This window comes from Chelon labrosus (genome assembly GCF_963514085.1).
Source record: "Chelon labrosus genome assembly, chromosome: 4".
NCBI classification, from domain to species: Eukaryota; Metazoa; Chordata; class Actinopteri; order Mugiliformes; family Mugilidae; genus Chelon; species Chelon labrosus.
In genome coordinates, this window is record NC_140340.1 from 1,858,086 (window position 1) to 1,883,641 (window position 25,556).

The 25,556-nt window shown below is 47.2% G+C and overlaps 1 protein-coding gene across 3 annotated transcripts; it reads left to right on the top strand.

Moving 5' to 3' along the window:
- Positions 1-24,848, top strand: LOC311486394 (DDB1- and CUL4-associated factor 1-like). 3 transcript variants are annotated; one of them, XM_084542217.1, is made up of 30 exons: positions 1-150; positions 1,753-1,925; positions 2,018-2,094; positions 2,560-2,633; positions 2,726-2,839; positions 7,287-7,424; positions 7,558-8,199; positions 8,303-8,404; positions 9,889-10,047; positions 10,127-10,306; positions 10,827-10,936; positions 13,317-13,416; positions 13,527-13,696; positions 13,962-14,086; positions 14,168-14,244; positions 15,001-15,165; positions 15,243-15,398; positions 16,536-17,213; positions 18,102-18,379; positions 18,470-18,668; positions 19,986-20,068; positions 20,155-20,239; positions 20,332-20,565; positions 21,637-21,730; positions 21,805-21,909; positions 22,050-22,123; positions 22,438-22,524; positions 22,911-23,075; positions 23,278-23,413; positions 24,244-24,848. In XM_084542217.1, the coding sequence occupies exons 2-30, from the start codon at positions 1,759-1,761 to the stop codon at positions 24,291-24,293; spliced, it is 4,824 nt and encodes a 1,607-aa protein (XP_084398343.1). In that variant the 5' UTR covers positions 1-150; positions 1,753-1,758; the 3' UTR covers positions 24,294-24,848. The 3 variants fall into 3 exon arrangements, with proteins under 3 accessions (XP_084398343.1, XP_084398342.1, XP_084398344.1); XM_084542216.1 differs by lacking the exon at positions 1-150 and adding an exon at positions 474-572; XM_084542218.1 differs by lacking the exons at positions 1-150; positions 2,726-2,839 and adding an exon at positions 474-572.
- The last annotated feature ends 708 nt before the right edge of the window (positions 24,849-25,556 follow it).

The window sequence follows — 25,556 nt, forward strand, 5'->3', positions numbered from 1 at the left end:
CGGCCGCCGGGAGAAGTTTGAAAATAAACGTGAAACTTTTGGCCCCTGTTAAACGGTTAACGTCAAATGTTTCCCGGTCGCTTCATGAGAATATCTGTGGACGCGGAGACTTGAAGCGAGGAGCTCGGCGCGGAGGACGCTCGTCTCCCGGTGAGTACGGTTTAAAAGTCGGTATGTGTAGCGGGGCAGACGGTGACATGAGGCGGCCGGCTGTCAACACGCTGCCGCTGCTTCTTCTCATCTCTGAGCTCCGAGGGAGGAGGGGAGGGGGGGAGGGGGGGGGCAGGATCCTGGGCTTTAACTGGCGGGGACATGAGCCCAGAGGACGGGGAGGGACACGCAGAGAGCCGACGCTAGCGGCTCGGAGTTAGCCCGGTTAGCTCCGGGTAGAGGGGGGGCTAACTGTCACCTTGTTGCCGCGTTAGCTAAGCTCTGAGCGGCGGCTGGAGAGCAGCTGTCCGAGCAGAGGACACCTGTTGGGGCTGGACTCAGCCGACGCGGCCGCTGGTCGGAGCTGGAGCTCGGCGGCAGAGAGCATGTCTCAGCGCCGAGCCTCCGTCCGGCTGCTGGGGGTGAGTGTCAGAGGAGGAGGACCACGTCCACTAACTTCATTATTAACTTCACTTACACTTTTTACTTCCTTTACACTGTCTGCGACGGAAACACACTTTAGTTTAGAGTGTTTTACTTTGATAAATCTACTATTTATTATGTTAATTTGATAATTTAGTCTAAAGGAACCAAAGAAAGCTCAAATATATGTAATAAAAAGTGAATCTAGGTGGTTTAGATGAATAAATTAACTGTTTCTGCTGCTAATTTTACTATAAACACACAATAAATCATGTTTTTTTATCTAAAATAACCATAAAACTAAACATATAAGTAATAACGACTGCGTTTACATGAGGTTAATGTGTTTTAATTTGAAAAACTGTTGAACTTCCTTCTGGGATTTGTAGTTCAAAACATCAACGTACAAATTTTTTGATTTTTTTTCCGTTTAGGCCGTTTTAGTTTGATTAAATCTACTATTTATTATGTTAATTTGATAATTTTGTCTAAAAGAACCAAAGAAAGTCCAAATATATGAAATAAAAATTGAATCTAGGTGGTTTAGATGAATAAATTAACTATTTCTGCTGCTAATTTTACTATAAACACACAATAAATCATGTTTTTTATCTTAAATAAGCAAGAAACTAAACATATAAGTAATAATAACTGTTATTTAGATGAGATTAATGTGTTTTAATTTGATAAACTGTTGAACTTCCTTCTGGGATTTGTAGTTCAAAACAAAAACCAACAAATTTTTTAATTTTTTTGTTCCATTTAGGCCGTTTTAGTTTAATTAAATCTACTATTTATGTTTTAATCTAAAGAGTAAAGTCTCAATATAAATTAAATATAGGCCCGTTTAATGAGTTTTAATTTGATATATTTGACTTTTAAGTGCGTTTTCGTTTCGTTTTTTCGTCTAAAGAAACCAAATAAAGTCCAGAAACGGTGATAAAAACTAGATCCAGGTGATTTTATTGTGTTTTATTGTGATAAATGTGTGACGTTCCTCCTTGGTTTGTGGGTTCCAAACTCTTTAGAGATGGTTCTGGAACCTTTTCCAGCCTGATGAGCAACAACAACTCTTTCTCTGAGCTCCTCAGAAAGCTCCTTTGTCCACAAACATGTGTTGTGAAGATCAGACTGAGACAAATCCCTGATCGTCCTCCTCCTGTCCTCCTTGTCTTCCAGGCAGCGATGTCTTCCCCGGACGACGAGCGCTCGGCCGCCCTGTCGTCCGCCCTGTCCAACGCGGTGGCGGCGGCCATGGCGGTGCAGGCGGTGTCGGATCTCACCTCGCTGCTGGACGAGTGGGAGGAAGCCCAGCGGGGCAGCACGGGGCCGCTGGTGTCCATCCTCACCAGGTTACCATGGAGATGATTGATCGGTTTAATAAAACGTTTAATGATGTCGGACGTTTCCTCACAGCTTCTCTACTTCTGTTTTTGTTCTGCAGAATATCTGAGTTGATCGAACGGGAGACGGGAGAATATCACAAAGCTGATCCTGATCCGTTCGACGACCGGCATCCAGGTGATGACCACGTTTCCTTCCTTCCTTCCTTCCTTCCTTCCTTGTTTCTCCTTCCTTCCTTCCTTCCTTCCTTCCTTCCTTCCTCCCTTCCTTCCTTCCTTCCTTCCTTGTTTCTCCTTCCTTCCTTCCTTCCTTCCTTCCTTCCTTCCTTCCTTCCTCCCTTCCTTCCTTCCTTCCTTCCTTGTTTCTCCTTCCTTCCTTCCTTCCTTCCTTGTTTCTCCTTCCTTCCTTCCTTCTCTCTTTCCTTCCTTCCTTGTTTCTCCTTCCTTCCTTCTCCCTTCCTTGTGACTGTGTCCTCACTGGACAAGTCTCACGTGTCCTCACTGGACAAGTCTCATGTGTCCCAGGACTGAGTGGACAGAAGTTCAAGTTCCTGTTTTGGTGATGACGTCGTTTGTGTCCTCGTCCGTTCATTAAAGACATTAAAGACACGGTCGGTCCGTTCTGTCCACTCTGTCTCTGCAGGACGAGCGGATCCAGACTGTCGTCTCGGACAGCTCCTGAAGATGCTCTTCATCAACGATGACTTCACCAACGCCGTAAGATCAGCTGGTTTATAACAGTTTTATGTTAAAGTGAGTTTAAGTCCATAAATAACGTAAGTGTGTTGTCCTCTGTGGACGTCTTCCAGCTGTTGGACAACTACATAATGACCAGCAGAGAGGTCAACCTCAACACGGCGGCCGGGCGCCTCCTCCTCAACATCATGCCTGGTCTGGACTCGGCCGTCGTCTTCCAGGAGAAGGTACAGACCGGGGTCACGTTACAGACCTGGATCTGGTTTATTACAGGAGGAAGTGGTCTGGAGGTTACTGGGTTATCAGCTCTACGGTGGTCTGGAGGTTACTGGGTTATCAGCTCTACGGTGGTCTGGAGGTTACTGGGTTATCAGCTCTACGGTGGTCTGGAGGTTACTGGGTTATCAGCTCTACGGTGGTCTGGAGGTTACTGGGTTATCAGCTCTCTGGTGGTCTGGAGGTTACTGGGTTATCAGCTCTGTGGTGGTCTGGAGGTTACTGGGTTATCAGCTCTGTGGTGGTCTGGAGGTTACTGGGTTATCAGCTCTGTGGTGGTCTGGAGGTTACTGGGTTATCAGCTCTATGGTGGTCTGGAGGTTACTGGGTTATCAGCTCTACGGTGGTCTGGAGGTTACTGGGTTATCAGCTCTGTGGTGGTCTGGAGGTTACTGGGTTATCAGCTCTGTGGTGGTCTGGAGGTTACTGGGTTATCAGCTCTATGGTGGTCTGGAGGTTACTGGGTTATCAGCTCTATGGTGGTCTGGAGGTTACTGGGTTATCAGCTCTACGGTGGTCTGGAGGTTACTGGGTTATCAGCTCTACGGTGGTCTGGAGGTTACTGGGTTATCAGCTCTACGGTGGTCTGGAGGTTACTGGGTTATCAGCTCTACGGTGGTCTGGAGGTTACTGGGTTATCAGCTCTATGGAGGTCTGGAGGTTACTGGGTTATCAGCTCTGTGGTGGTCTGGAGGTTACTGGGTTATCAGCTCTATGGTGGTCTGGAGGTTACTGGGTTATCAGCTCTACGGTGGTCTGGAGGTTACTGGGTTATCAGCTCTACGGTGGTCTGGAGGTTACTGGGTTATCAGCTCTACGGTGGTCTGGAGGTTACTGGGTTATCAGCTCTATGGAGGTCTGGAGGTTACTGGGTTATCAGCTCTGTGGTGGTCTGGAGGTTACTGGGTTATCAGCTCTATGGTGGTCTGGAGGTTACTGGGTTATCAGCTCTATGGTGGTCTGGAGGTTACTGGGTTATCAGCTCTATGGTGGTCTGGAGGTTACTGGGTTATCAGCTCTATGGTGGTCTGGAGGTTACTGGGTTATCAGCTCTACGGTGGTCTGGAGGTTACTGGGTTATCAGCTCTACGGTGGTCTGGAGGTTACTGGGTTATCAGCTCTGTGGTGGTCTGGAGGTTACTGGGTTATCAGCTCTACGGTGGTCTGGAGGTTACTGGGTTATCAGCTCTACGGTGGTCTGGAGGTTACTGGGTTATCAGCTCTATGGTGGTCTGGAGGTTACTGGGTTATCAGCTCTATGGTGGTCTGGAGGTTACTGGGTTATCAGCTCTACGGTGGTCTGGAGGTTACTGGGTTATCAGCTCTACGGTGGTCTGGAGGTTACTGGGTTATCAGCTCTATGGTGGTCTGGAGGTTACTGGGTTATCAGCTCTATGGTGGTCTGGACGTTACTGGGTTATCAGCTCTACGGTGGTCTGGACATTACTGGGTTATCAGCTCTATGGTGGTCTGGAGGTTACTGGGTTATCAGCTCTATGGTGGTCTGGAGGTTACTGGGTTATCAGCTCTATGGTGGTCTGGACGTTACTGGGTTATCAGCTCTACGGTGGTCTGGACGTTACTGGGTTATCAGCTCTATGGTGGTCTGGAGGTTACTGGGTTATCAGCTCTATGGTGGTCTGGACGTTACTGGGTTATCAGCTCTATGGTGGTCTGGAGGTTACTGGGTTATCAGCTCTACGGTGGTCTGGACGTTACTGGGTTATCAGCTCTATGGTGGTCTGGAGGTTACTGGGTTATCAGCTCTATGGTGGTCTGGACGTTACTGGGTTATCAGCTCTATGGTGGTCTGGAGGTTACTGGGTTATCAGCTCTATGGTGGTCTGGAGGTTACTGGGTTATCAGCTCTACGGTGGTCTGGAGGTTACTGGGTTATCAGCTCTACGGTGGTCTGGAGGTTACTGGGTTATCAGCTCTACGGTGGTCATCATGTTAGTGTTTGTTTATTAAATCAGACGATGTAATAACTTGTGTCCAGATGTTTATGTAACATACCGTGTCCAGATGTCATGAGTCAGAGCTAAAGCTAGTTTAACTTCAGCCATCGATAGATACACATGTTAATTAATAAAGCTTTTATTGCAGACGCAGGTCCACATCATACACATCAATTATTATTTGATACCAGAGAGAAGAGTCCTGGGCCCGTATTCCTAAAGATTCCTAGAATCCTCTCAGAGAGCTCCTAACTCAGCCTAAACATTCCTAGCTAGGAGTCTTAGCTTAGGAGTGATTCCAGAAAATTCTTAGAGAGCTCTGATCAAGGAATGGACAGAAACTCTTATCTTAGTGAGGAGGTGTGGTTGACCCCGTTGCTAGGTATGAGTCATCATTTCTAGAGGTGTGATTGGTTGATCCTAAAAGCTAGATAAAAATACACTTTTGGTGATAATTGGCCTAGAATGGACGTCAAATTAATAGACTTAATAACAGAATCTAATCTCTATGAAGACTGTATAATTATAAATAATACTTTACATAAAAATAAATAAATAGTACGCTATACTTTAAAAAGTATCCTATAAAATGTGTGATTAAACTCAGGCCACTACCACAGTATTCACATGCTGATAGTTCTATTTATCTGCTTTCATTCATTTACCACACTGGTAACATTTTGCACTTCACCTATTTGGTATTAACAAGAGTAAAATGGCTCAGCTTTCATCAGTTTCTGTGATTGCTAACCGGCCTAGAAGAAGCAGTGTTGGTTGGTGTTCAAATCTTCCAAAAACTGAACAGCAGTGGAGAAGAAATGAAGTAGGAAACCCAACTGAAGAGGAACAGTGTTTGCTTCTGGATCAACTGGTCAATGAGAATAAAAGTGTTTAAGACGTAGATTTAGCTCCAAGTCATCACTGCTGCATGTTTGCATTTTTCCTGTTGCTAAATACCTCAGTGTTGTGAAGACTTTCATTTCCGGTGACAGTTGTCCCTCGCTATAACGCGGTTCACCTTTCGCGGCCTCGCGGATTTTTTTAGTGCAATTTTGCATGCTTTTTTATTTATTTATTTTTTTATTTATTTATTTTTTAACAGCGCATTGTTTTCTGCGTCCTGATTGGCTAAGAGAGAGGCTGCGTGTCGTCTTCTGCGTCCTGATTGGCTAAGGGACTGTAGCCCATTGTCAATCAATCTCCTCCGTACGGTGTCTCTTGTACAGTACAGAATGCGTTCAGCTTGACACATTTACATTTACAGTATCTTTGATCGCTGGCAGTGGGACTGAAGTGCGGTATGTTTGCAAGTTATTGAGAAAAGTGTATAAAGTGTGTAGTGAGGGGTTTTGCAACCGTAAAACATTTATAATCATTGTAAAACATAAAGCTGACTACTTCGTGGATTTCGCCTATTGCGGGTTATTTTTAGAACGTAACTCCCGCGATAAACGAGGGACTACTGTATTGCGATTGTAACAAGCTTGATTGTCATTCAGTGTTTGGAGAATATCTCTCCTGTCTCTTCTTTCAGCCATTTTCTCCTCTGCCTAAGAAATTCCTAAGGCTCCTAAAAGTCCTCCTCCCTGCTCTTAGCAGATCTCACCTTAGGAGCACTCTGAAGAGCTAAGATTCTTTAGGAATAGCTTTTATCTTTACTAGGAGCTACTCCTAACTTTAGGAGGGAAACGTCATGATTCTAAGAATTTTCTTAGAATTTGGCCACTAGGAGCAACTCTTAGCGCTAAGAATCTTTAGGAATACGGGCCCTGGAGTTTAGCATGTCATTATTATTTAGCGTAATGCTTCCTTTCCTTCCTTCTTGCTTCTCTCTTTCTCTCCTACTTCCCTTCCTTCCTTCCTTCCTTCCTTCTCTCTTTCTCTCCTACTTCCTTCCTTCCTTCCTTCCTTCTCTCTTTCTCTCCTACTTCCTTCCTTCCTTCCTTCTTTCCATCCTTCCCTCTTTCTATCCTTCCTTCCTTCCCTCCTTCCTTCCTTCCTTCCTTCCTTCCCCTCCTTCCTTCCTTCCTTCTCTCTTTCTCTCCTACTTCCTTCCTTCCTTCTTTCCTTCCTTCCTTCCTTCCTTCCTTCCTTCCTTCTCTCTTACATATAATAATTCTTATTTAATTGTTAATGAATAAATGTCTCTTAGTGCTAACTTTCCAATCATCTCAGTCATTTTTATAATCAGTTCATCATTCTTTAATCGTCTCTCTCATCATAGTCAGTGATGCAGTAAAGACTGTGTCCTCACTGGACAAGTCTCACGTGTCCCAGGACTGGGTGGACCAGATTTCAAGTTCCTTTATTTTTTATTTTATGAGACGTTTTATAGTTGAACATAAAAGTAGTTGGACTGATAGAACGAGTCCTTCTATAGTCTCTGTAGTCTCTGTCACATGGACTCACGTCTCGTGTCTCGGTGTCTCTGCTCCGTCAGGACGGTCTGGTAGAGAAGTTGTTCAGCTGGGCTCAGGAAGCAGAGCGGCCGCTCTCCGTCTACGCCACGGGACTGCTGGCCCGGGCCATGAGCAACCAGGAAGTGGCGCCGAGCTACAGGGAGGAGAACGCCCGGCTGGTGGGTCTGACACACGTCTACAGATAAACAGCTCATTAAATATTCATGTTCAGGTGTCAACGGCTGTCCTCTGGACAGGAAGGAGGGGGTGGTGTCCACTCTGTCTCAGCGTCTGTCCTTGTGTCCTCTGAAGGTACCGATCATGATCCGCCGGCTGCACGAGCTGCAAACCGAAGCGTCCACGCGTCAGTCCAGCTCCGCCCAGAATCTACCTCAGGACCCTCAGGACCCTCAGGACCAGCAGGACAGGACGGAGGAGGAAGACGTGGGGGAGGAGGAGGAAGAGGAGGAGAGAAAAGGAGGTGATGGAGGAGAGAGGCCGGCCAAACCTCCTCTGTCCCTGTTGGCTTCAGCCCAGAAAAATGGAGGCGGCTCCACCCGACTCCTCCCAGGACTAGTTTACCAGGCGAGTCCAGACCCGGAGGACGCCCAGGGAGGAGGAGGAGGAGGAGGAGGAGGAGGAGGAGGAGGGAAGAGGCGAGCCAACGTGAAGGAGAACGGGAGGAAGGCTAAGCAGAAGCTGAACTTTACCTCCACCTCCTTCAGCAGCAGCCGGGCCGAGGAGGAGGAGGAGGAGGAGGAGGAGGAGGAGGAGGAGACGGTGACGGTGACGGTGCAGAGGACGGATCCCTGTGAACCTCCGTCCGGCAGCGCCTCCTGGTCTGAGATGAGCTCCATGGTGATCGGCTCCGACTACAGCCTGGCGCCGCTCAGCCCGGCCATGGAGCAGAGGCTCATCCTGCAGTACCTGGCCCCGCTGGGAGATTACCAGGAGGTGAGGAGGGGGGGGCGTCCCGGTCCAGCACGTGGGATCAGGTCTGAGTCAGTCCGTTCATAACCACCGTGTTGTCTCTGTCGTTGTCTCTGTGGTTGTCCAGCTGCTGGCCGTCTTCATGCAGCTGGACACTCGGTCCCTGCTGATGAACTACATCGACCTGAAGCAGACCAAGAACGTCCAGCTCACCTTTGACGCCCTGCTGGTAAGACTCAGAGGACGGGACGGGGACGTGGGGGTGTCCAGTGAAGCTGACCTGAATGAAGTTTAATAATTAACTTTTATTATTTATTATTATTCATTAATCCAGAGACGATGATTAGTGTTGTAGTATAGTGTGAACCACTGAGTGTATGATGATGTAATTATTCTAGTCAGCCCCTCCCTCTCTGTGTCAGCCCCTCCCTCTCTGCGTCAGCCCCTCCCTCTCTGCGTCAGCCCCTCCCTCTCTCTGTCAGCCCCTCCCTCTCTGTGTCAGCCCCTCCCTCTCTGCGTCAGCCCCTCCCTCTCTGCGTCAGCCCCTCCCTCTCTCTGTCAGCCCCTCCCTCTCTGTGTCAGCCCCTCCCTCTCTGCGTCAGCCCCTCCCTCTCTCTGTCAGCCCCTCCCTCTCTGTGTCAGCCCCTCCCTCTCTGCGTCAGCCCCTCCCTCTCTGCGTCAGCCCCTCCCTCTCTGCGTCAGCCCCTCCCTCTCTCTGCGTCAGCCCCTCCCTCTCTGCGTCGGCCCCTCCTCTCTGCGTCGGCCCCTCCCTCTCTGTGTCAGCCCCTCCCTCTCTGTGTGTCACAGATAATCTCGATGTTGATGGGTGGAGGTCTCTACAGCCTCCATCTGTTCTCACATGTTTAGTTCTCCTGACCTTATGTCATGTTCTCCCGACATTGACCTTATGTCATGTTCTCCTGACCTTATGTCATGTTCTCCTGACCTTATGTCATGTTCTCCTGACTCTGACCTTATGTCATGTTCTCCTGACCTTATGTCATGTTCTCCTGACTCTGACCTTATGTCATGTTCTCCTGACCCTATGTCATGTTCTCCTGACTCTGACCTTATGTCATGTTCTCCACACCTTACGTCATGTTCTCCTGACCTTATGTCATGTTCTCCTGACTCTGACCTTATGTCATGTTCTCCTGACTCTGACCCTATGTCATGTTCTCCTGACCCTATGTCATGTTCTCCTGACCTTATGTCATGTTCTCCTGACTCTGACCTTATGTCATGTTCTCCTGACTCTGACCCTATGTCATGTTCTCCTGACCCTATGTCATGTTCTCCTGACCTTATGTCATGTTCTCCTGACCTTATGTCATGTTCTCCTGACCCTGACCTTATGTCATGTTCTCCTGACTCTGACCTTATGTCATGTTCTCCACACCTTATGTCATGTTCTCCACACCTTATGTCATGTTCTCCTGAACCTGACCTTACGTCATGTTCTCCTGACCTCGTGTCATGTTCTCCTGACCTCATTTCATGTTCTCCTGACCTTATGTCATGTTCTCCTGACCTTATGTCATGTTCTCCTGACCTCATTTCATGTTCTCCTGACCCTGACTTAATGTCATGTTCTCCTGACCCTGACTTAATGTCATGTTCTCCTGACCCTGACTTAATGTCATGTTCTCCTGACAGACAGAGATGGTTCTCCCCTCTCTAAACGTTCTCTAAACATGTTTCCTGTCTCTGCAGTATCTGGCCTCTCTGCTCCTCCACAAGAAGTTTGCTGCAGAGTTCATCTCTCACGGAGGGGTGCAGCGTTTCCTGGAGATCCCGAGGCCGTCCATGGCGGCGACCGGAGTGTCTCTCTGTCTCTACTACCTGGCGTACAACCAGGACGCCATGGAGAGGGTACGGTTCCCCCACAGCTGACTCTAACAGGATACTGTTTAAATAAAGAAGAAGAACTGAAGTGTGTCCTTGTGTGCAGGTGTGCATGCTCCCAGAGGGCGTCCTCTCAGACATGGTGTCCTACGCCCTCTGGCTCCTCGAGTCGTCCCACTCCTCAGGCGTCTGCCACGCCACCATGTTCTTCTCCATCTCCTTCTCCTTCAGGGCGGTGCTGCAGCTGTTCGACCAGCAGGACGGCCTGCGACGGCTCGTCAACCTGGTCAGTCGGGACGCTTTGAAGACACAGCGTTGTGTCCTCGCTTTACTGTTGTGTCTTAAAAAAAAAAATGATCGAGAGAGTTTATGAACAGATTTAAAGTACTGAGACTTTTTAACATGGCATACTACTTCTAACTTCTTCTTCCTTTAACATTTAAAAGGTTTTATTTTGAAAGTCTAGCCCCCTTTTTCCCAGTTACGTTGTTAATAAGTAGTTATGCGCTTTTATTTTTAAAGACATGCCGTCTATACAGACCCTTGATCGGGTACTGGTTGCTGTTACATGCTTTTATTTTGAAGGAGGAGTAGTTTTGTGCTTTTATTTTGAAAATCCAGCATATTAACATGTTAGGGGCTTTTTTAAAAAAAAAATCCTGGATTCAATAGAGCCTGTTCACCACACTTTCAAAATAAATTTTCCAAACTTGTCAACTTCCTGTTTGCCTGTGAGGGACAGGTGGAGGACAAAGGGTCTGTCCAGATTGTGTTGTGTCTCATTAAAGTGTCCTCCCTGGTTGCAGATCAGTACGCTGGACATCCTGAACACAGACAACGAGGCGTCGGTCATGAGCGACGACCAGATCTTCTCCAGCAGACAGACGGCCAAACACACCTGTATGGCTCTACGCAGGTAACACAACCAAACACACCTGTATGGCTCTACACAGGTACCACAACCAAACACACCTGTATGGCTTTACGCAGGTAACACAACACCCAAACACACCTGTATGGCTTTACGCAGGTAACACAACACCCAAACACACCTGTATGGCTTTACGCAGGTAACACAACACCCAAACACACCTGTATGGCTCTACACAGGTACCACAACCAAACACACCTGTATGGCTCTACGCAGGTAACACAACAACCAAACACACCTGGGGGGTATTCCAGAGAGCAGGTTTAACAAACACTGAGATAAAACTTAACCTCTGGGTTGTCTGAACCTGAGGCGACTAAACCCGAGCTGTCGGTTCCAAAACACCGGTTAGCAATCAGTTCAATCAACCCCGGATTGTTTAACCCAGAGTTGTGCGCGATCACGGCGAAGTTATAAAGGCATCATCTATTGAGAGTCGAAACCATGAGTAAAAATGGCAAAGCGCAGAGCAGCTTATTTTTCTGAAGCGGAGCAGCAAGTTCTGCTCGAGGCGTACGAGGAGGAAAGAGCGATAATCACGAAAAAAGCAATACTTGCGCGTCTGCCAAGGAACGAGATCTTGCTTGGCAGAGAATTGCCGACCGCGTAAATGCGTAAGTTTAGTAGGATATAGCACACTAATGTGTCAGAAGCACAATAATCCAGTAGATATTAGGCTACATATTAACTGCTTTGTATGAGACTTTCTTATACTATAGACTACCTTGTCATATATTGTATTATTTTTAATTAGATGTAACCCGACCGCCCTTAAGAGAACGTGGCCGCAGGTCAAAACAAAATATAAAAACATTGTCCAAGTTGGTAAGATATATCTGGGTGCATCATCTTAGACATCACTTATCCAGTATTATATTCTTGAATTGCCATATTGCAACAAGGTACATTCATTTCAAAGCCAATAGGAAGAAAGCAGAGGAGAGGAAGACCGGTTCTGGGCCAGCGGTGTCCCCCCTCACCCCTGTGGAGGAGTTGGCGATCAGTATCAATCGAGGGCGTCCGATGATGGAGGGGATTCCTGGGGGCACGTCATCGGAGCCCTCAACCTCCCAGGAGGAGCAAAATGAACAAGTGCAATGTATTTACCCTAATAGGCCCACGCCTAAATCACTTATGTCTAATTTGTGTAGCCTTGCAAGTTCGAAAATGACCAATTTATAGCCAATATTACCGTTCATATAAATAATAGGAGGATGAATAGACATTATCAGCAGTCACGGAGGAATCAAATTAAAGATCGAGGTAAAGAAATGGGCTGTGCAGAGACTAGAGCATAGTTTCTTCATGTTTTCTGTCAGTGCATGAGAACACTGGATCAGAACATTTGCTCTATAATGAAGTGTTTTCTCTTTTCAGGCCATGAAACACGCAATGGGCAAATAAATGTGTGAAACAGTCTTACGTGCATTTATTTTATTTTTTTTGGTTGAAGTGATTGTGACAGATTTCATCACGCATTCTTTGACCATCTCTGATGTCAAGTTGCTGAATGTGTTCCTATCTGCTCCTCAATAGCAGGAACTAATTCATTGCGCAACGTTGCAATGTTGTGCAATAGGCTATCGCACGCGCAACAATTACGATGAGCGAATCCACGATGCGTAACGTTCGAAATGTGGGGATGGAGAATGTTGTTTAAATAAATTAAAGATTCCGCAGAAAAACAGTAGCGCTCTGGCAAAAACTCATCAGGAAAAGAAAGGATATCAAGTCGTGGTCTTATCACCCTCTCACGGTGAATAGACCGAATGATTTGTGCTTCAATGTCAATTGGATCTTCCTCAAAAGGAAACGTCATTGTGTGACAAGTGTGGAAACAGCGGCCTGGCTGAACGTGCACTTAAATACCCGAACATAACCTGAACAAAACCTACCCCTACCAGGTTAAGTTCAGAGCCCATGTTACTATAGTTACTTACATAGCCTGATCATTTTTGAACGTTCTGGAACCGAAATCCCAGGTTTACCGCTAACTCTGGGTTTACATATCCAGAGTTAGCGGTAAACCTGCTTTCTGGAATACCCCCCTGTATGGCTCTACGCAGGTAACACAACACAACAACCAAACACACCTGTATGGCTCTACGCAGGTAACACAACACAACAACCAAACACACCTGTATGGCTCTACGCAGGTAACACAACAACCAAACACACCTGTATGGCTCTACACAGGTAACACAACCAAACACACCTGTATGGCTCTACACAGGTAACACAACCAAACACACCTGTATGGCTCTACACAGGTAACACAACACCCAACACGACAACCAAACACCTGTGTGGCTCTACGTAGTAAGTAAATGTACCTGTGATATTAACTGGTTCTAAATGTGTGAAGGTACTTTGAAGCTCACCTGGCCGTGAAGACTGAGCAGGTGAAACAGTCTCTACATTCATCAGACAGTGGAACCATCGTTCCTCAGCAGCCGTTCTACAAGGTTCACCATCCTTCCTTCATTATTTCCTTCTTTCTTTCTTTCATGTACATAAACACGTGTAGTTTCAGATCATGTCTTAATCTCATGTCCGTGTGGTTCCGTGTTCTCAGGCTTATACCTACACCAGGGAGCAGATCATTGAGATGATGGAGTTCCTCATTGAGTTCGGACCTCCTCGGTTCCACTGGGAACCCGTGGAGGTGTTTTCCAAACTCTCCTGTGTTCCTTTAACGCTGCAGCTCATCTCTACAGCCTGTGATTGGAGGACGTACTACGGGAGGTACAGTCTACCCCATCTCCCTGTACTCCCTGTTCTTCTTCTTCTTTCGTCTTTCTTCTTTTTTATCTTTCTTCTTCTTCGTTCTTTCTTCTTTCTGCTTCGTTCTTTCGTCTTTCTTCTTCTTCGTTCTTTTGTCTTTCTTCTTCTGTTCTCCTTCTTCTCTTCCTTTTCCTCCTCCTCTTCCTCCTCATCAGAACTTCTTCATCAGTAAAGATCTAGCCATTAATGATGTGAACTCATGTACCTCCTCCTCCTCCTCCTCCAGGAGCGACACGGTGCGTTATGCTCTGGACATCCTGTCCATCCTGACGGTGGTTCCTAAAGTCCAGTTGGTTCTGGCCGACACTGTGGAGGTTCTGGATGAAACCAGGACGCCGGTTTCTACTGTGGGTCAGTTGCTCTTCTACTGTCCCAGTAGAATGTGACTCGACTGAACAGTTCACCTGATGGATCTGTTCTTCTTCTCCTCAGGTATGAGCATCATCCTCGGTGTGGCAGAGGGAGAGGTGTTTGTTAACGATGCTGAGATCCAGAAGTCAGCGCTGCAGGTGGATACAGGCCACGCCCCCTTCTTCTTCTTCTTCTTCTGATACTACTTCTTCATCTTTTTCTTCTTCTTTTACAGCCTTCTTTCTTCTTCTTCTTCTCCAACCTCTTTCTTCTTCGTCCTTCTTCTTCTTCTCCAACCTCCTCATTCTTCTTCTTCTCAAACCTCATTCTTCTTCTTCTCCTTCATCCTTCTTCTACTTCTTCTTTTTCTACAACATCCTTCTTCTTTTTCTTCATCCTTCTTCTCCAGCCTCCTTTGTCTTCATCATCCTTCTTCTTCTTCTCCAACCTCCTTCTTGTACATCCTTCTTCTTCATCCTTCCTCTTCTCCAACCTCCTTCCTCTTCTTCATCCCGCTTCTACTTCTTCTTTTTCTACAGAATCCTTCTTCTTTTTCTTCATCTTTCTTCTCCAACCTTCTTCTTCTTCATCCTTCTTGTACATCCTTCTTCTTCTTCTTCTTCTTTATCCTTCTTCTTCTTCTCCAACCTCCTTCATCTTCATCCTTCTTCTTCTCCAACTTCCCTCTTTTTCTTCGTTCTTCTTTTCCAACCTTCTTCTCCATCCTTCTACTTCTTCTACTACTTATTTTTCTTCTTCTTCTTTTACATTGTTCTTTCTTCTTCTCCATCCTTCTTCTTCTTCTTCCCCACCCTTCTTCTTCTTCTTCTTCATTTTTCCACCCTGGATGTTGCCGTTCTCTCTCTTCTGACTCTCCATATCTCCCCTCCCGTCTCCCCCCTATCCCTCCCCAGGTGATAATAAACTGTGTGTGCGCTCCAGACCAGAGCCTGAACACCGTGGGCGCCTTCGCCGTGGCCCCCATCAGGCCGACCCTCCTCCCCCAGCAGCCCCCCGCCCCCCACAGCAGGGTGCTGGCTCACATGTGGCAGGTTCTGCAGAACAACAACGGTATCAAGGTAAGAACAGGAGAGAGAAGAGAAGCGTCGGTGCAGTTCACTGGTTTAATGTCCGTGGTTCCTGGTGTCGTCTCCAGGTTCTACTGTCTCTACTGTCGGTGAAGACGCCCATCACTGACGCTGACCTCATCAGAGCTCTGGCCTGTAAAGCTCTGGTTGGACTGTCCCGCAGCGCCACCATCAGGCAGATCATCAGCAAACTACCGCTGTTCACCAGTGGACACATCCAGCAGGTCAGCACTGGAAACATTCAGCACTGGAAACATTCAGGAACAGAAACATTCAGGAACCAGAAACATTCAGGAACCAGAAACATTCAGCATCAGAAACATTCAGCATCAGAAACATTCAGCATCAGAAACATTCAGGAACCAGAAACATTCAGGAACCAGAAACATTCAGGAACAGAAACATTCAGGAACCAGAAACATTCAGGAACAGAAACATTCAGGAACAGAAACATTCAGCATCAGAAACATTCTTTTCTCAATTCGTTCTTTCTTCCCATCCTTCCTTACTTCCATCATTTCTTCTCTTTTTCCAACATCCTTCTTCTTCTCCATCCTTCTTCTTCTCCATCCTCCTTCTTCTTCTCCATCCTCCTTCTTCTCCATCCTTCTTCTCCATCATTCTTCTCCATTCTCCTTCTCCATCCTCCTCCTTCTCCATCCTCCTTCTTCTCCATCCTCCTTCTTCTCCAGCATCCTTCTTCTCCAGCCTCCTTCTTCTTCATCCTTCTTCGTCATCCTTCTTCTCCATCCTCCTTCTTCTTCTCCATCCTTCTTCTCCATCCTTCTTCTCCATCCTTCTTCTTCTTCATCCCGCTTCTTCTTCTCCATCCTTCTTCTCCACCCTTCTTCTCCATCCTTCTTCTCCATCCTCCTCCTTCTTCTTCATCCTTCTTCTTCTCCATCCTTCTTCTCCATCCTTCTTCTCCATCCTTCTTCTCCATCCTTCTTCTCCATCCTCCTCCTTCTTCTCCATCCTCCTTGTTCTTCATCCTTCTTCTTCTTCATCCTCCTCCTTCTTCTTCATTTTTCCACCCTGGATGTTGCCGTTCTCTCTCTTCTAACTCTCTAATCATATCTCACCTCCCGTCTCCAACCAGAAACATTCTTTTCTCAATTCATTGTTTCCTCCCATCCTTCCTTCGTTCCTTAATTCCTCCTTTCTATCTTTCCTTCCTTCCTTCCTTCCTTCCTTGCTTCCTTCTGTCCTTCATTCCTTTCTTCATTCCTTTCTTATAAATCATGTGCAGATAAAACAGTTTTGTACCAGAATGTATTTCTTTGAGGAGGAAACGTTAACAAACTAAAACCTGAACATTATTTATTTGTTTGTTTGTTTTATTTGTTTGTTGTTTGGATCAGCTGATGAAGGAGCCCGTGCTGCAGGACAAGCGAAGCGAGCACGTCCGATTCTGCCGCTACGCCGCCGAGCTGACGGAGCGGGTGTCGGGTAAACCCCTGCTCATGGGCACCGACGTGTCCCTGGCCCGTCTGCAGAGGGCCAATGTGGTGGCCCAGTCCCGCATCACCTTCTCAGAGAGGGAGCTCCTGGTCCTCATCAGGAACCACCTGGTCACTAAAGGCCTCCACGACACGGCCAGCACGCTGGTCAGAGAGGCCAACTTACCCGTCTGCCCCAGCTCCTCCTGCGTCACCCCTCCTCCTCTTCCTCCTCCCCCCTCCTCCTCCTCCTCATCCATACCCAGGACTTGTCGGCTAGCCGGCGGCATCGCGGCTCGTGTTGCCGGCCACGTTGGAACCACCTCTCCTCTGTCCTCGGTCGCCGGAGCCTCTCCCGCCGCCGCCTCCTCCTCCTCGCGCTCCCTCTCGACTCCTCATGCTCCCTGCTCCTCTGCTTCTGCCTCAGCCCTTCCTGCTCCTCCTCCTCCTCCTCTTCCTCCTCCTACTACTCCTCAGGGACAGAACTCACATGTGTTTGGTCGGATCTTGTTTTCTCGGGAGCGTCCGGCGACCACCAGCAACTCGGGGAGAAAACTCAGAGCTCTGAAGCAGAAGTCAGACCACGGAGCGTTCATCCAGGTACAGACACGCCTCCTTCTCTTTACTTAATAAATAATTAATAATTCATTCATTATTCATTCATTACACTAGTTACTGACTAACAGAGGACGACCTTCAGAAGAAATAGTCTCCTTCTCCTTCTTCTTCTTCTTCTTCTTTTCCTCGTCCTCCTTCATCTTCCTCGTCCATCTTGTTCTTTCTCCTTCTTATCCTTCATCCTTCTTTCATATTCTTCTTCTTCCTCCTCCTCCTCTTTCTTCTTCATTCTCCTTCTTCCTCCTTCTTCTTCCTCCTCCTCCTTCATCTTTTTCTTCCTCCTCCTCATCCTCTTTCATCTTCCTCGTCCATCATCTTCTTTCTCCTTCTTCCTCCTCCCGCCTCTTTGTCTTCTTAGTCCTGCTTCTCCTTTTTCCTCCTCCTTCTGCCTCCTCCTCCTTCATCTTCCTCATCCAGCATCTTCTTCCTCCTCCTTCTTCATCTTGTTATTCCTGCTTCTCCTTCCTCCTTCTTTCATATTCATCTTCTTCTTCCTCCTCCTTCTTCATCTTCTTCATCTTCTTTCTCCTTCTCCTCCTTCCTCCTTTCATATTTGTCTTCTTCTTCCTCCTCCTCCTCCTCCTCCTTCTTCACCTTCTTATTCCTGCTTCTCCTTCCTCCTTCTTTCACATTCATCTTCTTCCTTCTTCTTGCTCCTCCTCCTTCTTCTTCTTCTTTTTCTCTCTTCAATGTTTCTCAGCTTTGACACTTGTCAGACGCTAATAAAACGGTAGAAGAAGAAGTCTGGTTTATGTCAGACCTAAAGTAAATAACTACAGTGATCAGGTCTGAGGTCTGGGACGTCTCTACCTTCAACACAGCTGTTTGTTAAATGGATCAGTTCATGTTCAGTTTCTCTCTGTTGATCAGACTCCAGCCATGAAGAAGCAGCTGGAGCGCCACCTTCCCTCCCCCCCGACCCTAGACAGCATCATCACCGAGTACCTGAGGGAGCAGCACGCCCGATGCCCCAACCCCGTCACCACGTGCCCCCCGTTCTCCCTCTTCACCCCTCACCGCTGCCCCGAGCCCAAGCAGCGGCGGCAGGCGTCGCCCAACTTCACCGCCCGCCTCGGCAGCAGAGTCCTGTACCCGAAGTACGGCGGCGTGGACCGAGGCTGCCTGGACAGACACCTGATATTCAGCAGGTAGAGATCAGATCTGAGGAACCAAAGCCTCGGGGCGGCTTTAGTTTTTAAAGTTCAGCTGTGAAAACGTCTCGCTCTTCGCCCGTTTAGGTTTCGTCCGATATCCGTCTTCCACGAGGGCGACGGGGACGAGAGCGGCTTCACCTGCTGCGCCTTCTCGGCTCGCGAGCGCTTCCTGATGCTAGGCACCTGCTCCGGTCGCCTCAAGTTCTACAACGTCTTCTCTGGAGAGGAGGAGGCCAACTACACCTGCCACACATCGGCCATCACCCACCTCGAACCCTCCAGGGTATGTCCACACACACTTAACCACTAATGGGACTAATGTCTCTAAAGGATCAGACGTCAAACCCATAAAACCAACCGTCCCAGTGTTAGTCAGCATGTCAGAGTTTCTTCTTACGTCTCAAACTGATTCTACATCATCTATCCACCACATGGTGACTTTCCTGACAGAATCTGAGACCAGCGCCTCAGTTTCATACATGTTCCTTTGTCTCCATCTAGTGGACATATGCTGCTACCACATATGACTCCACTAGAGACTATTCTCCACATGTCCAGATGGAGAGTGGGCCTGGTTCTATTGTTACTAGAACCTTTGTGGTATTTCTCTAAACTCTTGGTCCAGTTCTAGTCAAGTTGTTGCTGAATGAGTTCAGAATGATATCATTGCTATCAGGGTGTTTTCTACTCTCTGATCTAGAAGATGTTTTAGTTTATCACTAATTAATCAGACACAATGTTACTGACACTGAAGTCTGACCTATCCATGGAGACCAGGGTCCACATGGAGACCAGGGTCCATGGAGACCAGGGTCCACATGGAGACCAGGGTCCACATGGAGACCAGAGTCCATATAGAGACCAGAGTCCATATAGAGACCATGGTCCACATAGAGACCATGGTCCACATAGAGACCAGGGTCCGTCATAGAGACCAGGGCCCATGGAGACCAAGAGACCAAGGTCATGGAGACCAGGGTCCATATAGAGACCAGGGTCCACAGAGACCAGGGTCCATATAGAGACCAGGGTCCATAGAGAGTGGAGTCACAGACACCGGGGTCCCAAGAGACTAGGTTCCTAAGAGACCAGGGTCCTAAGAGACCAGGGTCCTAAGAGACCAGGGTCCTTGGAGACCAGGGTCCTTGGAGACCAGGGTCCATGGAGACCAGAGTCCATAGAGACCAGGGTCACAGACACCGGGGTCCATGGAGACCAGGGTCCTTGGAGACCAGGGTCCTTGGAGACCAGGGTCCATGGAGACCAGGGTCCATGGAGACCAGAGTCCATAGAGACCAGGGTCACAGACACCGGGGTCCATGGAGACCAGGGTCCTTAGAGACCAGGGTCCATAGAGACCAAGGGCACAGAGACCAGGGTCCATAGAGACCAGGGTCCATAGAGACCAGGGTCCATAGAGACCAAGGTCACGGAGACCAGGGTCAGGAACATGTTCCTGATGGTTCAGGAGATGGTCCTGGTTTACAAGCATCTGTTCAGGTTCAGATGTTGTTGATGGTGCGTTCACTGCTCATCACCACTCTGGGTTCTTTCAGGTTTTAATCCTAACAGGTTTATATTTCGTGTATGTCTCCGTCAGGACGGGAAGCTGCTGCTCACCTCTGCGTCCTGGAGCGTCCCCTTGTCGGCTCTCTGGTGTATGGACGGTGTCTTCAGCCTGAAGTAAGGACGTCTCACACGGCTTCAGTTTTATAAACCACCTCGTCCTCTGTCCTCTACTGACATGTCCTCTGTCCTTTCCGTCACAGACACTCCTTCGCTGACGATAACTACGTAGAGTTCAGTAAACTCTCTCAGGACAGAGTCATCGGCACCAAAGACCAAGTCGCACACGTAGGTTTTTATTTAATCTGCATTTTCTTTGGCGTTGACTTGAACCAGAGGACCTGAGAGGAGCTGAGTAACGGTTCAACCCCTCTCTCTAGATCTACGACATCCAGACGGGTCAGAAGACCCTGACCCTGAACGACCCCGCCCTGGCCAACAACTACAAGAGGAACTGTGCCACGTTCAACCCCACCGACGACCTGGTGCTGAACGACGGCGTGCTGTGGGACGTACGGGCGTCGCGGGCCATCCACAAGTTTGACAAGTTCAACATGAACATCAGCGGAGTTTTCCACCCCAACAGCCTGGAGGTCATCATCAACACGGAGATCGTATCCTCTGATGTCTGAGACGTTTACATTTATTATCTGAAGTGACTCAGCTCTGACTTTGTTTCTGTAGCAATGTTGAATATTAATCAAATTAAATCTACGTATAAAACAAAGTTCATAGCCTCCTAGCTAACAGCATCTCCTCCTAGCTTCCTAGCCTCCTAGCTAACAGTAGCTCCTCCTACCTTCCTAGCCTCCCAGCTAACATTATCTCCTCCTAGCTTCCTAGCCTCCCAGCTAACACTAGCTTGTCCTAGCTTCTTAGCCTCCCAGCTAACACTAGCTTGTCCTAGCTTCTTAGCCTCCCAGCTAACAGTATCTCCTCCTAGCTTCCTATTCTCCTAGCTAACATTAGCTCTTTCTCGCCTCCCAGCTAACAGTATCTTCTCCTAGCTTCCTAGCCTCCCAGCTAACAGTATCTCCTCCTAGCTTCCTAGCCTCCCAGCTAACAGTAGCTCCTCCTAGCTACCTAGCCTCCCAGCTAACAGTAGCTCCTCCTAGCTTCCTAGCCTCCCAGCTAACAGTATCTCCTCCTAGCTTCCTAGCCTCCCAGCTAACAGTAGCTCCTCCTAGCTACCTAGCCTCCCAGCTAACAGTAGCTCCTCCTAGCTTCCTAACCTCCCAGTTAACAGTAGCTCTTCCTGGCTTCCTAGCCTCCCAGCTAACAGTAGCTCCTCCTAGCTACCTAGCCTCCCAGCTAACAGTAGCTCCTCCTAGCTTCCTAACCTCCCAGTTAACAGTAGCTCTTCCTGGCTTCCTAGCCTCCCAGCTAACAGTAGCTCTTTCTAGCCTCCCAGCTAACAGTAGCTCCTCCTAGCTTCCTAGCATCCCAGCTAACTGTATCTCCTCCTAGCTTCCTAGCCTCCCAGCTAACAGTAGCTCCTCCTAGCTACCTAGCCTCCCAGCTAACAGTAGCTCCTCCTAGCTTCCTAACCTCCCAGTTAACAGTAGCTCCTCCTGGGTTCCTAACCTCCCAGCTAACAGTAGCTCCTCCTAGCTACCTAGCCTCCCAGCTAACAGTAGCTCCTCCTAGCTTCTAGCATAGCTTTGAGCCTTAACAGCAGGAGCCAGTGGGACCTGAGGACCTTCCACCTCCTCCACACAGTCCGAGCTCTGGACCAGTGCAGGGTGGTGTTCAACAGCAACGCCACCATCATGTATGGAGGTAGGAGCTCCAGCGTCTCTCTCTCCACTGACACAGTCTCAGATCAGTCGGTTAAAGTCTGCTCTCGTCTACAGCGATGCTCCAAGCTGATGATGAGGACGACGTCATGGACCAGCAGATGAAGAGTCCCTTCGGCTCGTCCTTCAGAACCTTTGATGCCACAGACTACAAGCCCATTGGTAGGACTCAGGGGCAGATTCAGGATTCAGGGGCAGTTTTCATGACGAGATAAAAGTCACCAAGCCTGAGCTTTTATTATCAGTGGTTTGTTCTCAGTTTTAACTTTTATAAATATGTTTTTTTTTTTTTTGTCTTTCAGCCACAGTGGACGTAAAGAGGGACATCTTTGACCTGTGTACTGACTCCAAAGACTGCTACCTGGCTGTCATTGAGGTACTTTCCTTTCAGTATAATGTAGGAAAGAAAGAAGTTAAACATGGATCTCTACCTACCGCTGGATCAGAACCATGAACAGCTGGTTGTTGACTTGGAGACATGATCCAGATGTTGGAACAAGCTGGAAAGTTTGTCTTTATTTCTGACCTTAGTTATTTTAGAGAAGGAAGGAAACGGGGAATGAAAGGAGGGAAGAGGGAGGAATGAGATCAGATCATTAACGTCTGTACTTGAAGCTGGTTGGCTGTGATCAGATTATATCAGATGAGTTGTTCCTGGTTTAAACGTGTCGTTGGACGTCTCGTCTCCAGAACCAGGACGCGGTGAGTCTGGACACGGTGTGTCGTCTGTACGAGGTGGGACGACAGAAACTGGCTGAGGAGGGAGACGATGACGAGGTGAGACCTGTGACGTCGTTTAATCTGTGACGTTGTTTAATCTGTGACATCATCTAACCTGTGACGTTGTTTAATCTGTGATGTCGTTTAATCTGTGATGTCGTTTAATCTGTGATGTCATTTAATCTGTGACGTCGTTTAATCTGTGACGTCGTTTAATCTGTGACGTCGTTTAATCTGTGATGTCATTTAATCTGTGACGTCGTTTAATCTGTGAGGTTATTTAATCTGTGACGTCATCTAATCTGTGATGTCGTTTAATCTGTGACGTCATCTAATCTGTGACGTCGTTTAATCTGTGACGTCATCTAATCTGTGACGTCGTTTAATCTGTGACGTCATTTAATCTGTGACATCATCTAACCTGTGACGTCATGTTCCTGCAGGATGATGAAGATCAGGACGAGGACTCCTCAGACTCGGACGACGACGACGACGACGACGATGACGACGACGACGAAGACATGGACACCGATCCGCTCATAGAGGAGCTGGCCAATAACGAGAACCCAGAGAACGAGGAGGGAGGGAACCCTGCAGCAGATGAAGGGGTACCAGAGTCTTCATCACTTTAAACCCTTTAATTAGAGAGAAAATACTTTACAATGAGCTGAGATTAAAAGATTAATAGAGATTAATAAAAGATGAAATAAAATAAAGTTTAGTTTGAGACTGAACTGATGAAGAGGAGCGTCACATCTACTGGAAATAGAACGGAAGAAGAAGAAGGATGATTTTCCTCTTCCTCCACAGATCGAAGGTCTTCTCGGCAGCGACGACAACAACAGCAACGGTGACGACGACGACGATGATGATGATGACTCTGACTCTGAGGACTCGTACAGTAGTGATGAAGGCTCCGACCCGTTCAACCCCGACAGCGTAGACTGTGAGTGTTCAGGCTACTTCCTGTTAGAAAGCAATAATCTGATGCCATAACATTATGACCACTGCCGGGTGAAGGTGAACATGTTGTTGATGAACAAGAGGAACCAGCTGGACCGGTTGAGTTCCTAGAAGACGTCTCCTCCAAGTCTTCATCTCATGGACGTCGTCAGATGTTCCTGTTTGAATGAAACGTCTTCAAGAAGCTCTCCAGGTCCAGCTGTCTTTGTTTAGAGATGTTCAAAGATGAGACTTTGAGGAGAACCAGACGACCGGATCAGAACATCTCCATGGTCCTGGTCTGCAGACGTCCAAGGAAGGAGGACAGTTTGGGGCCGTGGAGCTGCAGACCAGTCAGGGTGTCCATGCTGACCTCTGACCTCTGATGAAAGCTCCTACAGTGGACACATCAGAGCTGGACCAGGAGACATGGAGGAGGAAGGTGGTTCTGGTTCTGGTGGATCACGTTCTCTTGATGCTTTGGTCCATGTTCTGCTGGGAGACCTTGGGTTCCCTGATGGCCTCTTCCAGCAGGACGATGCTCCCTGCTTCAGGAACGGTTCCCGGAGTTCAAGGTGGTGACTCGGCCTCCAGATTCAACCAGCATCTGTGGGACGTCCTGGACAAACAAGTCTGATCCATGGAGGCTCCACCTCTCAACCTGGGGGACTTAAAGGATCTTGGATCCAGATACCACAGCTCACCTTCAGAGGACGAGAGGAGTCCAGGAGGTGGTCATAATGTTATGGCTGAGTGTGTATGGATGCATTTAAATGTTTGTTCTCTCCTCTCTTACCTCTAGTCGTATCAACCGGCCTCCTTGTCTTTGTTCAGTTTTAGGAGAAGAGTCCGACGACGGTGAAGCTCAGTTGTTCTGGTTCTGATCCTCGTCTCTCCTCCTCCTCCTCCTCCTCCTCCTCCTCCTCCTCCTCCTCCCACAGCAAAGGTTTTCACTTCAAACCATCGTCTGTGGCGACACATCAACGTTCTCTCTGTACAGACAGATTTTAAAAGTCGACAGAGACGACGCAGATGAAAAGAAATAAACGTTTCCCCCCCGAGACGCTCTGAGAGAGAAACGCTGACGCTTCTTTTTCACAATAAGACTTTGTAAAATGTTTTTTTTTTTCTCGTGTTTGCTTCGTTCAGCCTGAAATTAATTTAAAGACATTTTATAGTTTTCTAAAAACAAATAAGAAAATAAACGTGTGCATCTTTTTGTTCTTCTGGGAGTTATTGACGTCCACGCTGAGAGCGGCGGCTTCGATCGGAGCCGAACGATCAACGTGGAATAAAGATAAAAAACGTTTTTCATCCTCAGATACATAAAGTATATAAAGTCATGAGAATGTTTGAGTGTGATGTCTGGAAACCAAGAAATACCTCCGCTCTGCTCAGAGACAGAAAACCACCAGAATAAAAATAAACCTTGTAAATAACTCAGCAGTTTTTATTTCTGTTCCTATTATTTTGGCATCGTAGCTTTAACTGCTTTAACTGATACTAAAATTTTAATAAAATTTACATTTTTTTTTTTTAAACATAATCAATAAAACCTGTTTTGTACAGTTTGATACGTGTCTTCTGCCCCCTGCTGGATTCATCCGAGCTCTGCAGTCACTGGCTTTTGGCAGCCATTTCCAAAATGGCCGCCTCTATGGAGTTTCTATTTACTTTTTTGCTAATTTTGAGAAATAAAAGTTTACGTTAAGAATATAATTTATGTTGTAGCTGATATTTCTATATGAATATTTATTAAATCAACCCATAATTACTTTATACATTTTATTTATTTCAAATTAATTAGCCAATCTTTTGAAAGATTAAAATGTGTTTTTAAAAAATAATTTTATTTTATATTAGTGGATTTTCTGTGATTTTTTTTCTTCAACCAAATGTTGCAGAAGTTCACTTGATCATTTTTCTATAACCTATAGAATATATATATTTACAAATTAAAATAAAAGGCAATTAAATAAAAGGGACTACATTTGGAAAGACAAAAATGTTTAAAGTATTTTTCATTTGTCCTAAAATGAAAATGAAACAACGAGCTGATGAGCAGCTAGCAGGTCTTATACTTTATAGAAATATCTCAACAGGGATGAAATAAAACAACAGACACATTACAGAGTCTCTTCTGGGTT